Source organism: Limulus polyphemus, unplaced genomic scaffold, assembly GCF_000517525.1.
Source record: "Limulus polyphemus unplaced genomic scaffold, Limulus_polyphemus-2.1.2 Scaffold7426, whole genome shotgun sequence".
NCBI lineage: Eukaryota > Metazoa > Arthropoda > Merostomata > Xiphosura > Limulidae > Limulus > Limulus polyphemus.
In genome coordinates this window covers 11,912-26,562 of record NW_013673036.1, presented here as the reverse complement: position 1 = coordinate 26,562, position 14,651 = coordinate 11,912, and the positions used below count along the sequence as shown (strand labels likewise).

At 32.1% G+C, this 14,651-nt stretch overlaps 1 protein-coding gene across 2 annotated transcripts; it reads left to right on the top strand.

The window, feature by feature from the left end:
- Nucleotides 1-1,279: 1,279 nt before the first annotated feature.
- LOC106474605 lies at nucleotides 1,280-14,354 on the top strand. 2 transcript variants are annotated; one of them, XM_013935294.2, is made up of 3 exons: nucleotides 1,280-2,609; nucleotides 11,195-11,340; nucleotides 14,148-14,354. In XM_013935294.2, exons 1-3 carry the CDS (start codon nucleotides 1,691-1,693, stop codon nucleotides 14,172-14,174), a joined length of 1,092 nt encoding a protein of 363 aa, XP_013790748.2. In that variant the 5' UTR covers nucleotides 1,280-1,690; the 3' UTR covers nucleotides 14,175-14,354. The 2 variants fall into 2 exon arrangements, with proteins under 2 accessions (XP_013790748.2, XP_022258625.1); XM_022402917.1 differs by lacking the exon at nucleotides 14,148-14,354 and adding an exon at nucleotides 11,568-11,750.
- Nucleotides 14,355-14,651: the final 297 nt, after the last annotated feature.

The following is a 14,651-nucleotide window of genomic DNA, read 5'->3' as shown; positions in this document are numbered from 1 at the left end:
ACGTTGCATCCATGTAATGGTATTATCACGTACTATATGATGTAAGTGGCCAAGTTATTGTAGTGCTCTCGCATTTGAGCACTGAACTTCACCCTACTGGTTGCTCAGTTCCTCACAGGGTAATATCTGGAATGTAACTCATTAACAACTGTGTCCTACTCACTGAGTCACTCCTCATCCAAATGATCTCGAACACGAGTATTGTATCTTCTAGGCTCAGCATCTATCATAGTTTTGGGTTAGGTTCACAGTACAGTATGATATTCTACAATCCTAGATTACCTACATCAACGACCATTCTCAGTATACGTTCAAGGGAGGTAAAAAAAAATCATGCTATATTTTGCAAGTCTGTGAACCACCCCTTAACTTAAGTAGACCCACACTCCAGGGAAGCAGTAATACAGGAAGATGATCAAGCAAGTTAACTGCAAGTATAAGTTTTGCAGGGTTACTGTTGTGGCATGTAACCTTTGTCTTAAATAAAAGACTAGCACAAGTTTACAATCTTCCACATCCTGTTTACTAGAACGCCAACTAATTGCATGTTGAAAAACTGCACAAAATAAAGATATAGTGTTTTATATTTACGGAAGGGTAAACTGCAGCAATTTTAAGCTGCGACTTCAAGTTAAAATCTGCATCAGATTAGGAATTTTTTTATCCTATTTTTGAATATAGAGGTGTCTTTCATAGGCTAAAAACGAGGGATTTAGTACTAAAATAGATTTGCCTTTTCATATAATAAAGTCATAATATTTGGAAAACAAATACGATCAAAATTAGGATAAGTCATAATTAAAGTCAACGTTTCGCAAATGTTCAGGTCATTAGGTTTCTCAATTCACCCATGAATAGGAAGGATCTACCTTCCGAAAGCATCACTCGTGTTTTTAAGTGTTTTAATAAAGAAAAGGCATATCGTTACAAAATAATACACATGTAACTTCGCTAATGAAATATTCTGTAAATTATTAATCCGCTTTAAAAAGAACCAAAATATATAAAAAAAAATGTAACAATATTAAAACACACATTCTTCCAGTTTCTGGTTGCAGTTACTAATATAAAAATTTGAGCAAAATAAATTTCATCATTAAGTTATGAAGATAATTATGATCCACGAGGAAAACCATGCAAATAATAATAAATAAATATAAATTTAAATGATATCCAACATGAAAACCCTCATTATAAAAATTTTCCAGGTAGCGCAATTAAATAGGGGGAAAAAAAAACCCATTGCATCATCCATTTACGTCATTGTGCGTCATTTCATTCAATGGGCACAGATTCTGGGAAGTGGAGGAAAGAGTGATGCAGGATTAAGACAACTGTGTTGCACGTTAAAGACGAAATTGAAAATACCACTTCCTTGTTTCTTGTCATTTCCAGTTCAGTTATCCTCAATTAAGAATTAATCTTGTGCCGAATTTCTGAAGAAACAGTTCAGATATACTAGTCTGGTGATAATTTCAAGTCTTTACATAGAAAAAGGAGGCTCAGTTGGGCAATATCCAAGACCTAAGGTTAACCTTTATTGTTACTGACGTTAGTAAGAGTGAGACTTGAGTAAGTAAAGGTTGTCGCAAACACAGTTGGCAAGAGTGTCAAAGTTTAATTGCTGAGGAGAGTGACTGAAGCCTGGAAGTATAGTTTGTTGTGAACACAGAACTCTGTTTAGACAGTGATGCAAAATATAGCTAGTTCTTTCATTAGAGGCTTTGGCTTAAGCTCAGTGTCCGGACTTGGTGTGAGTTCCTCAAAGCTTACCTTAAAGAGGAGCAATCAGTGGTATGTTACTCTAAATTTACCCTTTAAGATTGGGATACATGCTAAGAATAGTGTGTTCTCTTCACATAGTGTCAGTTATTCTACATGTAAATCAAAAGTTAGTTCTGTGTCAAATTCTTTGAGCAATACTTTCATTGGGCATTGTAAAAATTACAGTATTGGTAGTCATTTACGGATTTATAAAAATATGCATATAAACCCAAATCTGTCATTGGCAACTTCTGACGTAAGCCAGCTTAAAGCTAATGTACAGAAAAACTTTGGTCATCGTTTCATATCAACTAGTTCTTTGTCTGGCTGTAGTCAAAAAACAGAGTCTTCAGACATGTGTGATAGATTTGGGAACTCTGAGCAGGGAAACACAAAGTGTGTAAAACATATATTAGAAAAGGATGTTGAACTACAGTCAATTTTGGAAGATATCAATGATGATTTTGAAGGACCTTCATTTCATCCACAGATTGATAAAGGAGTTTATGAAGGTAGAAATCTGAATAGTTTTGAAAATGAATGTTATGAACAGCAGCCATGGATAGCCTGTGATTTTCAGGAAAATGACTTTTCAGACATAGATATAACCTATTTATTTTCAAACCAAGTGTTTGATACTAAGTGTGATCAAGATGAAACAAAAGAAAGAAGTTTTGCTAGTGAAACTGGAAAGATTGGCTCATCTAGCTCTCACTCATGTTGTAGTAAACATGAGCCTACAGTGTCAGCAGACATAAGAGTTTCAACACCAGATTCCATTATCAACTATGATCTGTTCCATTACATGGGAGAAATATGTCCTCTGGGAAAAGAATCTCAACAAGGTATGCTTATATGTGCTGTAGCATAAATTTTACCTGTTTGTACACAAACTGTACTTAATTTAATGTATAAATATCAGTTTAAAATCTCTAGGTTAATAATATTAGTAATAATAGTACCCTAAAATTGATCATCTGGATGGGGGGGTTCATTAAAAAAATGCAACATGTGTTATGTTTAATGTTTATGAAAAGAATCCAAAATGCTTATAGAAATGTTTTCAAAAGTATAGAAACATTTACAGGTGAGTCAGTATGCATTTTAATGAGAAATCTTGTTCTTAAATAATCATTTATACAAGCATTCATGTCTGTTTTTTCACATCTCAGGGCAGAAAAATTCCAGCCATTATTTTGGTTTTCTGTAATTTATACTCGGGACTTCCAGTCGATATTGAAAAGTGGTTGGATAACATATCCCAACCCTTATTTACAGCTGGACAATATATGAAATCATACTAAACCCACACTTTTCCTTTGAATTTTGTGATTAGTCTGAATTAGAATTTGTATTTATATAAAGTGTGTTTTGCAACAATTTATTGAAACTACAGAGAATATGGTCACTTATGATGTCAATAAAAACAGTCTCTGACTCTTGATGAAATGGAACAGATAGACCTGCTTGTTGCTAATTGACAGTATAAAAAAAATTCACATATGTATTATGCCAAGCTAACTGGTTTGCCTACCCCTCCTTCTGGTTGATTCCCACAAGTGCCTCCAAGACCTTTTGAAGCAAATTTTAAAAGGCTAGAAACTTAATTTTTCTACTTAATAAGACCCCTTTTTATAATTGTATTTGAACAGATTTTGTTCTAGAAATAAATATTTTAACCATTAGTATTGTACTCAGACTGCAGGAATCCCTCATTTTATATATGTGTGTTCTCTTGAAAATAGTAAATTGTGGACTAGATGACAAATATGCTATTTTGACATTTGAAATGCAAAGTTCCATAAGTAGGCCTATATCTTCTGGCCATGTATTTTAAATAATAAATATGACTACATTATTTCATTTTTAACCAATTGTAGTGCCACTAGCTTGTAATTCTACTAGATCCAAAACAAGACTAAAAATTTGCCTATGCATAAAAAATTTACATCTCGCACTGACAAGCCTTGCATCCATGGCAAGCAACTGAGGTACCAGCCACACTGATCATGGCCAGATGTCAATCTTTTTACATTTCTTTGTGTGTTTTATGGCTCATTAATGAAAGTCTGAACATAAAATTAAATATAGGATGAGAGCATTTGTAGTGTGATTAACATTTTTGACAAGTAATAAAATACATATATAAAATTACTATACTAACATAAACAAACAGAACCTCCGAACTACTACTTATGATGCACTAGTGATATTCAGAGATTAACACACCTATTTACACATTTCTAATTTGCACCATCCGTGAAAGTCATTTAAGGTTTTGTGATGGATCAATACCCATTTTTGCCAAGAAGAGCACATAATAACAATTCAACTATATCTTGGTTTTGTGCTTGATACCAGAGCTAATCAGGTCTGGTTGGGGCCCGGGGTCGGTTGAGGGGCCCAGTAGTAGGATATTCCAAAGCTCACTAGAAATGCATACTACTTAATGAGTTAAAATAGCTTCTGCTTTTTCATGGATTCGTTATTAAAATAATGAAATGGGGCCTGATGATATTACTGAGCCTGGGCTGGCTCTTGACATCCCTGAACACATCATGTATTATTTTTATAGCAGTATTTTCAAAAACATCAAATGTTGAGAGGAAGACAGAAATCAAATCCTCTTAATTCTCTCACTATGGGCTTGATCCCAGGGACCGACCTTGTAACCATTTTGTGCTTGTTATAGTTTTCATACTATAACTTTTAATACAGTATGCATACTTTCACAAAATTTTGCAGATTATCAGTAAATATTACAAGACTTTCATACATAAAATATCAGATTTTTTAAATTATGATGTGCCTGTGATTTTTTCTTGTCGGATTTTGACTGTCTAATATGCAGAGTAATCTTGATTTTAAGATTAAGAATACTTTTATGCATCAGAAAATTGGCATATTTTACATGCAAAATCTTTATAACCTCCAGGTAATTATCAAATGTTTTTGTTTAGAAAAAACTATATTTTATCTGTTATTTTCATGATTTGACTGACCTCATATGCACCATAAAAAAATTAGGAAATAGATATAAATTATGCTTTTTCATTCTAAAATGACTACAAATTATAAAACAAAACCACAAATGTTTAGTCTAAATAGCTTAAATCTAATGAAATTATACATCTATAGATATTTATTATTTTTGTTTTATTGACCTTTCAGCCACATCTGACTAATATTACAGAAGTTGCAATGACGAGGTGCACATACACTCATGTTACTGTATAAAACTGGCCTTTACAAAGTGACCTCTCTTGGCTTTGTTTGAGTGGACCAGTATTTTTGTAGAATACAATCACATTTTGGTTAAAATACATTACATATTTGTGTGTGTGTGTGTGTGTGTGTATACACACATACACGCACACATACAAATAAGTTCTTAAATTTCAGTTATTTTTCTTAAAACATAGAACTGTAAATAAAGAAGTATAGAAAACAATGATCTCTTCTAATTATGAACTTTGTACTTGTTTGCCACTTGCCGTAACTTACTAAGCCTTATCAAATTTTACATGTAGAGGATGTAAAACAAAATAATTTTTTCAGGTTTTATATACCACATAATTCCACTATAATTTATCAGGCTTACTAACTAAGCTGTATTTGGGTATAAAAAAAATATTTTGAACAACATTTTCTGGGGAACTTTCCACCTTCAATTATCTTGTCACATGAAACAATACAGTTTTCTTTTCATCCAAAAAAGTTGAAAGAATTATCTTTTTTTGGTCATTAGTTATCATAAACTTTCTGGTTATTTTTGACAATATTAAATTGAAATATAAGCAAGGAAAACTAGAGAATACTGTAACAGCTATATATTGTATTTAGCATTTCCATCGATATCCAAATAATTATGTCATAAACATCATATAAAGATCACATTTATATTATTAATATGTATACAGATACACACACATATAAGTATATCCTGTCATCCCTCTGACTAGCCTTTTTAATTTTTACTGGTTGATTTTCAAAATTCTTTGTCTTTCCATAACTTTCCTGTACATTCATTACCTTGTTCACCTCATAGTAATTATTTTATCATAGCCTTCTGTTTAGCTCAACTATTGATGCTACCCAATATCAACTGCAATTATAACTTAGAGCAATCCTCAAAACATATTGTTTTTGCTTCTGCCACTGAATTTTGTTTGTTTGTACTTAAGCACAAAACTACACAATAGGCTATCTGTGGTGTTTCCACCACAAGTGTCAAAACCCAGTTTTTAGCACTGTAAATCTGCAGACATACCTCTGAACCACTGGGGGGCCTACCATTGAAACATCTCATTTTCTGAAATGGTATGCAAAAAAATGGTCATTTTTATTAAAAAACATGAAAAAAAGACAAGAAATTGGGATTATGAGCTGTCCTCTTTATTTGAAAGAAAAGCTGAAAAATATATCCAAATCAAAATACTTTATAAACTTCTTCTACAAATGAAACCAGTTAGGTATTGACATTTTCATGTGTGATGACACCTAAACAAGGTCACATGTTTGTTTTCTAAAGGTGGCATTATCTTTGGTCCTAGGATGTTATGAAATTTTGCATAAAGTAAATAAATCAAGTGAAGAAGTGACAGTTTACTTTGTACTAATAAGAAGGACCTCTTACTTTACATCTGAAAAGTCCCTCTGTGTAATTTGATTCAGATAGGGTTTCCTTTTCTGACACTGGTGTATTTGTGACACTAATTACATACTAGTACAACAGATCACAAGGTCATGTATCAAAAGGCAAGTTAGAGCTACACTGTCCACTGATCAAAGCGAAATAGAATGGGGGCTGAAGTTGTTCATCAGCCAAAAGAGTATATTTTTTTATAAAATTTTTTGGACCCAATGAAGCCTGTTAAAAACCCTGAAAGAAGAAGTACAGTGAAATAATAATAAATAATACAAGAAAAATAAAGTTAATCCTATTTTATATGTACTATTCACGATTATAGCATATCTTTGTATCACTGTACAATTACAAACTGTGAGTATTTATTACTTTTTTTCACATTTTTCAGAACACTGGTGCTTTCAAATAGACTTAAAATAATGCTAAATGTGACTTTATCACATACTTTGAATATATGGATTATTTTGAGGAAATGCTAGTTGACCCCAATATTATGGAAGAAAAGTATATTGAAGAAACTTAGCCATTTCAGTGAGTTAGTTATCTCACTAACCCTAAGATTTTGTACAGGCTAACAGCTACACGTCACTCACAATGAGAAAGGTTACATGAAATTTGTCATTAGGTTGTACATTAGGGGCAGCTGTTATTGAACTTGCTGTTAGTTAGCATACAGCGTAAGGTGCTTGCTGCCTAAGGGAAACAAACACGTTCTTGCATGTGCATTCTGTAACACAAACACTTATTATTTATATTTACTACTTCAATGTATTTTATAGAAATTGGACAATACATCAAAATATGCTGTTCATATTTATGTGCTTTACTGAGAAGTGAAACAACACAAATACAATTGGTTAATTATTTATCAATAACTGAATAGTTCACTTAACCCTTTCACTATGGGTCTTCCTATGGTCAGGGGGTCAAAGGGCATGTCACCATGTTTGTAGATTTACATTCAAAATTTTATTGAACTACTATTTTATGAATGTAAAGCTATAAGTTTGATATCAAATTGTAGATTATAATTCAAATTTTAGTATTATACATTAGTTAATTTCAAAACTTAAAAGTAAATGTTGAAACAAAATTCCGAAATATCGATTTTTGTGTGTGATGTCCAAATACAAAATCTACAGTTTCTTATGAATTAGGTACTCAAATTACCAATATTGACAAGCTAGAATATAAAATAAAAACCTCCTATCTTTTCTGTTTTCTGAGATATTAATATATTTATTGAATAAACCAGAATAGCCTCGTTCACCTCTTCAGTTTTTGAAAATACCTACTTACATATACCTACTTTGCCCAATGTCGTGTGTAGAACCAATCGAAAGCTCAGAATGGCCCCCTGGTGGCTTTCTCAGCCTCTCTGAAGTAATTGGGTGGCAAACTCTTTCTTTTCATGCTAGATTCCAAGTGGTAAGGTAAGACATTAGTGAGCTCAATATTTCATATTTTTTTAGACCCAAATACAACTTAGTTACTAAGCTTAATAAATTATAGTGGAATTCTATGGTATTGATATAGCAATTTATGAATTTTGGTTATTTAAAAATGTATATATAAAACCTAATAAAATTATTTCATTTCACATCCTCCACGTGCTAAATTTGATAAGGCTTAGCAACCTACAGCAGACAGCAAATGAGTATAAATTTCGTAACTAGAACAGATAGATGTCTGCTATTCTTCTTTATTTACTGTTCTATGTTTAAGAAACATAACTGAAATTTAAGAACTTATTTGTAAACAGTAATAATGTATATACATATATTATGTATTATAACTGAAGTGTGACTGTATTTTATAAACTACTAGGCCAGATTTATATTCTTGGATATTGTAACACAAGTGCACGTTCGCCACGTCATTGCAATTTCTGTTAGCCAGGCACTGCTAAAAGGTCTATATAATGAAAATAAAAAATAGTGTGTCAATGTATAATGTTATATAAGATACAAAAAATACAAAGTTTTTTTAAAAAAAACACTTGATAATTATCTGGAGGTTATAAAGATTTTGCATGTGAAATTTTAAAATTTTCTGATGCATAAAAATATTCTTAATCTTAATATCAAAATTACTTTGCATGTTGGATAGTCAACATTCGAAAAGAAGAAAAGCACGAGAAAAACATTTCTTAAGAAATCTTAAAACTTAATTAAAAAATCAGATATTTTTTTGTACGGAAAGCCTTGTAATGTTTACTGATAATATGTAACATTTCGAGAAGATATGCTCACTAATTTAAAAGTTATGCCATGAAAAGTATAACAAGCATAAAATAGTCATGAGGTTGGTCCCTGGGGGGTGAGCTTTTAGTTGGAATTTTTTACAGATCACCAGATGAAACTGATGAACTTCATAAGTTTTACAGTGTCATTAAGATTTTATAGCTGTTAATGAAATCATAATTATGGGAAGGTTCTTAATTTTTGACATATACATTAGATTGGAAAATTTTAAAGTCAAACAATGAGGGAGATAGATTTTTACAAACTGTTTGGGATGGTTTTCTTCACTAGGGGTCAGGGAACAACCTACTAGGAACAATGCTATTTCATATTTATTGTCAACTTCCAATATGGCAATGAAAGTGATTGAGAGGGTAGAAATTGGAGAACATCTGGGTGCAAGTGATCATTTCTCAATTAGGTTTGATGTTTTACTGCAGTTGGAGATCAGGAATAATGAAGTTTCTGGTACAAATTTCTAAAACAGCAAGTTTTGAAGGGATGTGGCAGGAATTACCTATTGTGAATTGGGCAACTAAATTAATTTGAGGTATTGTGGAAACATTTTTTTTGAAAAAATAAATAAAGTGCACCTGGGTTTTGAACATCATCTCACTTTCTTTGTCCAGTGAACAGCATCATCTCGTGACCTCTGTTCACTGACAGCATTGGAAGGCTATCAGTTTTAGTTGATGTCATAGTTTGGCCAGCAAAGGATATTCCAGTTTTAACTAGTTCAACCCAGGCTCAAGATACAGCACTGAAATATCCTTGAGGACAGAGGATGTCATACAAGAACAAATGGCTGAAGTGATAGTATTAAACACCATGGATGGTGTGTTGCTGCATGACAGTGTGAAGACTAATTAATCAATAATTTGGAATAATCCTTTATTCTTTTAGAAAGTAAGAGAACATTGTATGCCTTGATACCATAAGTGTATAGTTATATTAGTTTCAAATACAAGAACTGTATGAATTGTATAAATAATCAATATATTAATAAATTAATCTAATGTAAACAGTTACAGTAGTGACCATTATAGTGAGAAAAAAAGTGTCTTTTATATATCCTTACTGGTTAGTCATTTTGTTCCACTTTTACAGAGAATGCCCTCTGCCATTTGCTGCAAAACATTTTCTTCAGTTTTTAGTGCCAGGAAGTATATTGTTTTATGCTAATGAACTTTGCACTTTCATTGTGAAGTTCTGTTTTGGAACCTTTGATGGTTACATTTTGTCAATTGTAAGTTTGCCAGTGATACTTAACTAAAATTTTGGGAGAGGCTGTTACTGCTAAGTGTTTTTCTTATTCAGAAAGAATTCAAAGGTCATATTAACAGAGCCATATTGTACGAAATGAGTTTTAATGTTCACAGGTCTTAAGTAATCAACTTGGAATATGGAATTTTGGAAAATATTTGCTCCTTATTTTAGAGGAGTATTGAGATTTCTGAAAAGAAATTTAGGTTTAGGTTTTTTTTATAGTACAGACTTGATTCCATTACTTTAAAAATGGTATTAACATGTTGGAAAGTGGAGAGACAGGCTAATAGGATAATACATGTATATGTTTTAAAAGGTTTTTAAGAAGTCTACATACACTATACTGAACACAGAGTTGATTAGTTACTAATGCTATAGTGTCTACATTCACTATACTGAGCACCAGCTTGGTTAGTTACTAATGCTTTTTGAAGTGTATTTTGGGATAAGGGGACACTGTATTTTGTATCTCCAACACCTAGACCTTTGACAGTATTAAAGTTGTGCATAATGGTTTGTCTGGGGAGGGATGGATCCCTCACAGTAACCATGAAAGCTTTTTACTTCCACCTTTTTAAGCTTTTCTTTCACTTTCTTTATGTAATTCCTGGTTCTGTCTTTATTTTTCTGTGCATTGTAAAAAGTAGTGGTGAAATGGCTCAGGTGTAGAGTTGGGGGATTAGTGGAATATACTGTTTGATTAATCTTCAGGTTCATTGACTGATTATTCTCACGAGACTCGAATAGTTGGAATAATCATAAATTGTAATAATTGGAAACATTAATTTTGATTAGTTTATTATTTTTTAGTTGCAAAACTAATCAATTTAGCTCATCATTCTCAATAATTAAAAATAATGAGAAATCGTAATGGAAATATTCTGTTTACTTGATTAATCATGGGACATTAATCAATTTAAATGTAATTTTGATTAATCAATTAACTGAGTTAATCACTCAGCTCTATTCAGGTGTTTAAATTATAAGGGGATTGGATAATCTTCTTTTGTGTAACATGATAAAAGTTTTAAACTTGGAAAGATCAGATTCAAGCTGTTATTTCAATAGAAGTTTGTCTACTGGTGTGGTGTATACTGTTTAATTTACATAATTTTAGGTTTGGTGCTTTGATCAATGGATAAGAGACTTCTATAAGCAGACTCTTGTGTCTTATTATTATTATTATTTTTATAGTCAGATATGTGTTAATATATTGTTGCCTTACACTGGTGAGTATTGTTTTTTCAGATTTTTTGTTTGTTTGTTTACTTAGGAGTATTAGATATAATAAGGAAGAACTTGGAAGAAATGTCAGTGATTGAAATTCCAAAATCACTTAAGCACATTGACTACTTAATCCTGGGAACAACCAGTTCACCCCAGCAACTCGATAAGCTGATAACTCAAGTTCAAGTGTTGGTGAGTAATAACAAGATTAATTGGTGATGATAAAAAATATAGGAATATAGTGCATGTATAACTTAGCATGTGCATGACAGATTAAGATATATGTATATATAAAGAAAGCCTGAAGTAAAACACAATGATTTGAATAATAAACATTTCATAATCAACCTATTTTTACCAAAACCATTTCTCACTATTCTTATGGATATCTCACCATATGCTAATATATTTCCTTTTAGCAAATGTTCATGCCACAATAAATTGTGCAAGATTAGACATTCTTATGACTACTGATTGATATTAAATGAAGAAGATGAAGCAGAACAGGAGCTTTTTGACTGTACTGCTCATAAATATATTCAATTTTTGTCATCAAATTTCCAAACCTTATATTCAGTTTTTTGCAGGAAAGCATACACCTACCATATAAGTGGTAAGTTGGGTCTCGTTGAAGTAAGTTTTAACACACTCGTACTTCTAACTTGTGAGTTTTATCTAAAACATTTAATTAGGATGACAAACTTGGAATCCTTTAAAAGTCTTATTTTAATAAAAAAATATTAATTTTATGAAAAGTATGTGTAAGATAATATGTTGGTGTTTAATAATCCAAAGTAAACTTTATTTTAACATTAAAAAAAAGTGTTTATTTTTAAGTTTAACTACAATTTTATCTCTGAAAAAACAAGTAATTGTATTATCTAGGTCAACTATATCTTATTTTCCTACATTCATGACCTTCAGGAAACCTTAACATTAAGATCATATGTCATCTAGCTAAACCAATGAGAATACTATGTTTTTACATATGCTTACAAGCTTAGTCAAGGTTCACCCTGTGTAGAGACTTGCTTAGTTTTTACCAGTAGTTATGTTTAGTATTTTATTTGCAGCTGTAGTTTCTGAACATTTTTCCTCATTCAAACCAGCAGTTCCCAAGTGATTGACTTAGTTAAAGCTTTTGATTAGGGAGGCCATGATGGCACCTACTGTTTTATGAGAGGTCAGGTGCTTTATGTGCTAATGAGCTCAAGGAATCTTTTTTAATAGGACTTACATCTGTACCCTTCATTCAACTGTTGATTACTAGTGGTTAATCTTCTTGAAAGTTCTTTCAACTAGAGTTTTTCTTTTCTAAAAACTAGAGATTTCCTTCTGAGATTGTTGAATAGGAATAACTTTGATATTTGTGTTCTCTATCAATCTCCTCTCTAAATCTGTGTACAGATGGTCTTATAGAAGCATGGGTCATAGTTGATTCATTCCCATAATTCCTACTGTATTCTCCTATGTCATCTACCAATTTGAGGTGTTCGACTTTCAACATTGTTCTATGATTCAAGAAAGGGAGGATATTTATATGTAAATTTTCTTGTTGATCAACCTTCACAACTGTTAGGCATCCATTATAGTCACACAGGTAATTGATTAAAATGGGTTAGAATTTGAAACAGAAATGCCTTTTTCAGTATATTCATTCACAGTCTCTTATTGTATCTTTGTTCAGAATGCTTTGACATTGAGGTTGGATGCCTTCATTCAAATTTTTTTTGTTTTTTGTAACGTGTCATTTTCCACAGACTCCTAATTGGATACAAAACTCTTCACTTTAGGTTATCCTTGAGCATAAAGACAGCTCAAATGTACTACTACTCCTGCACTTACATTCACAACTAAACCACCCCTCATCATGTTTGTAGCTTTTTGCATGTGGTAATGTTTTGATTCTTTCTTCACCAATATATCCTTAATCATCACAGCTTGCTTCAGTCAAGGTCTTCATGAGAAAAACATTTTAACTCTTGGCTGCTACTGCTATGTTATCTATTCCTTTTTGATGCAAATATATCAGTCTAAATCAGACATTCCCAACCTGGGGTACATGTACCCCCAGAAGTACATTTGCGCTTCTTAGGGGGTCTGAGAGTATAACCATGGTTTACACTTTACATGGTGTTTTAATCTACAGTCAGACAAAGTGCAAAGTGGCTAACATAAATATACGCTCTTTAGACAAAAAGTTGTGATCATGGTGAACGTTGTGATGTTATTGCTGTGCTACGTCACAATGTTTTCATGTTTTTAATAAGTAATGTAGAACATAAGCAATATAGAACACCCCTCGTTACAGATCAGCTGATAAACTAGGGATCGGCCAATTGGGCAAGCTCTCCTCCCTCCATTAATCAGAATGCCCAAGGGGTACAGAGGAACAAAAAGGTTGGGAATCCCTAGTCTAAATGTTCAGCATTTCAGTTTATTTAGGCAAAAAACTGCAACCTTCTGTCCATCAAATTGCTGATTTTGAAGTACATAGATTTTCAGTCTTTGCTCTGTAAGGCCATTGGACTTTAAATCCACAACTATTGAATTATTACATTCTGAGGCATTTTTGATATTAGTCAATATTTTCAGATCCTTTTTCTTCTCATTTACCATTAGTTTCTTGAAGTTAAATCTTACTTAATTTAAATCTCTATGCTGATATGTTCACATACTACCAGTTTTAAGTATTTGAAATCATTTTTAATCTTTGATTTAACTTTTATGATTTATTGTTTGCTACTTGCAAACCTTGGTGTTATGCCTGTAAGCAGTCACATTGCATATTATTGAGTTGTTATTTTTGGTTCATTAGTTCTGTGTGGCTATGCTAACTGAATCCTATTATTTGTTGTTATATATTTCTCTAGTAGCTAATATTCAATTGCACTCATACCATATTATCATTTTTTGCCCTATTTTTACAAACATTAGCATATTGCCATTTTTTTTATATAAACTGCAATCTCATCATTTCTTTAATGATTGTTGTACAGTCCAGACTCCGATACCAGTCAAAGTGACATAGAAAACCTGTCAATCAAAGTGAGGCCACTACCATACATCAACTGATTGTGGCCATGTCTTGTAGGTGTTACAAACCAGGTGACCATTGATGTTTTTTATTAATGGCACGTTAATCTCACGTCATGCTTCACACCTCATACTGCACTGATGATCACACAATCATGTATACATGGTCAAACAAATAGCATGTTTTCACACTCCTTTAAACTTTGTCATTTATAACACTTCTAGTTCAGTGTCTCTTTGGTCTTCTTGTGAACAAAAGATTTGTTCAAAGGGGAAAATTTGCACATTTGTTTCAAGTTTTGTCACCTTTCCCTCCATTTTGCAATAGAGCTCTGCTTTCTTAGCCAAATCAATTGTCTCTGTTCTATTGACAGAAATGGCTGAAAGTTGTTGTTTCATAATTTGAGTATCATTTCTGCCAAGTCGTCCAAGTTTTGCATTTATTTGTTAATCAAAAATACAGTATA

What these genes read in the sequence shown, in the direction of transcription:
- LOC106474605 (XM_013935294.2), top strand. Translation starts at nt 1,691, where the DNA reads ATGCAAAATATAGCTAGTTCTTTCATTAGAGGCTTTGGCTTAAGCTCA. An exon ending in GGGAAAAGAATCTCAACAAG is followed by an intron (nt 2,610 to 11,194) that starts GTATGCTTATAT and finishes TTGTTTACTTAG; the next exon opens with GAGTATTAGATATAATAAGG. An exon ending in TAACTCAAGTTCAAGTGTTG is followed by an intron (nt 11,341 to 14,147) that starts GTGAGTAATAAC and finishes ATTGTTGTACAG; the next exon opens with TCCAGACTCCGATACCAGTC.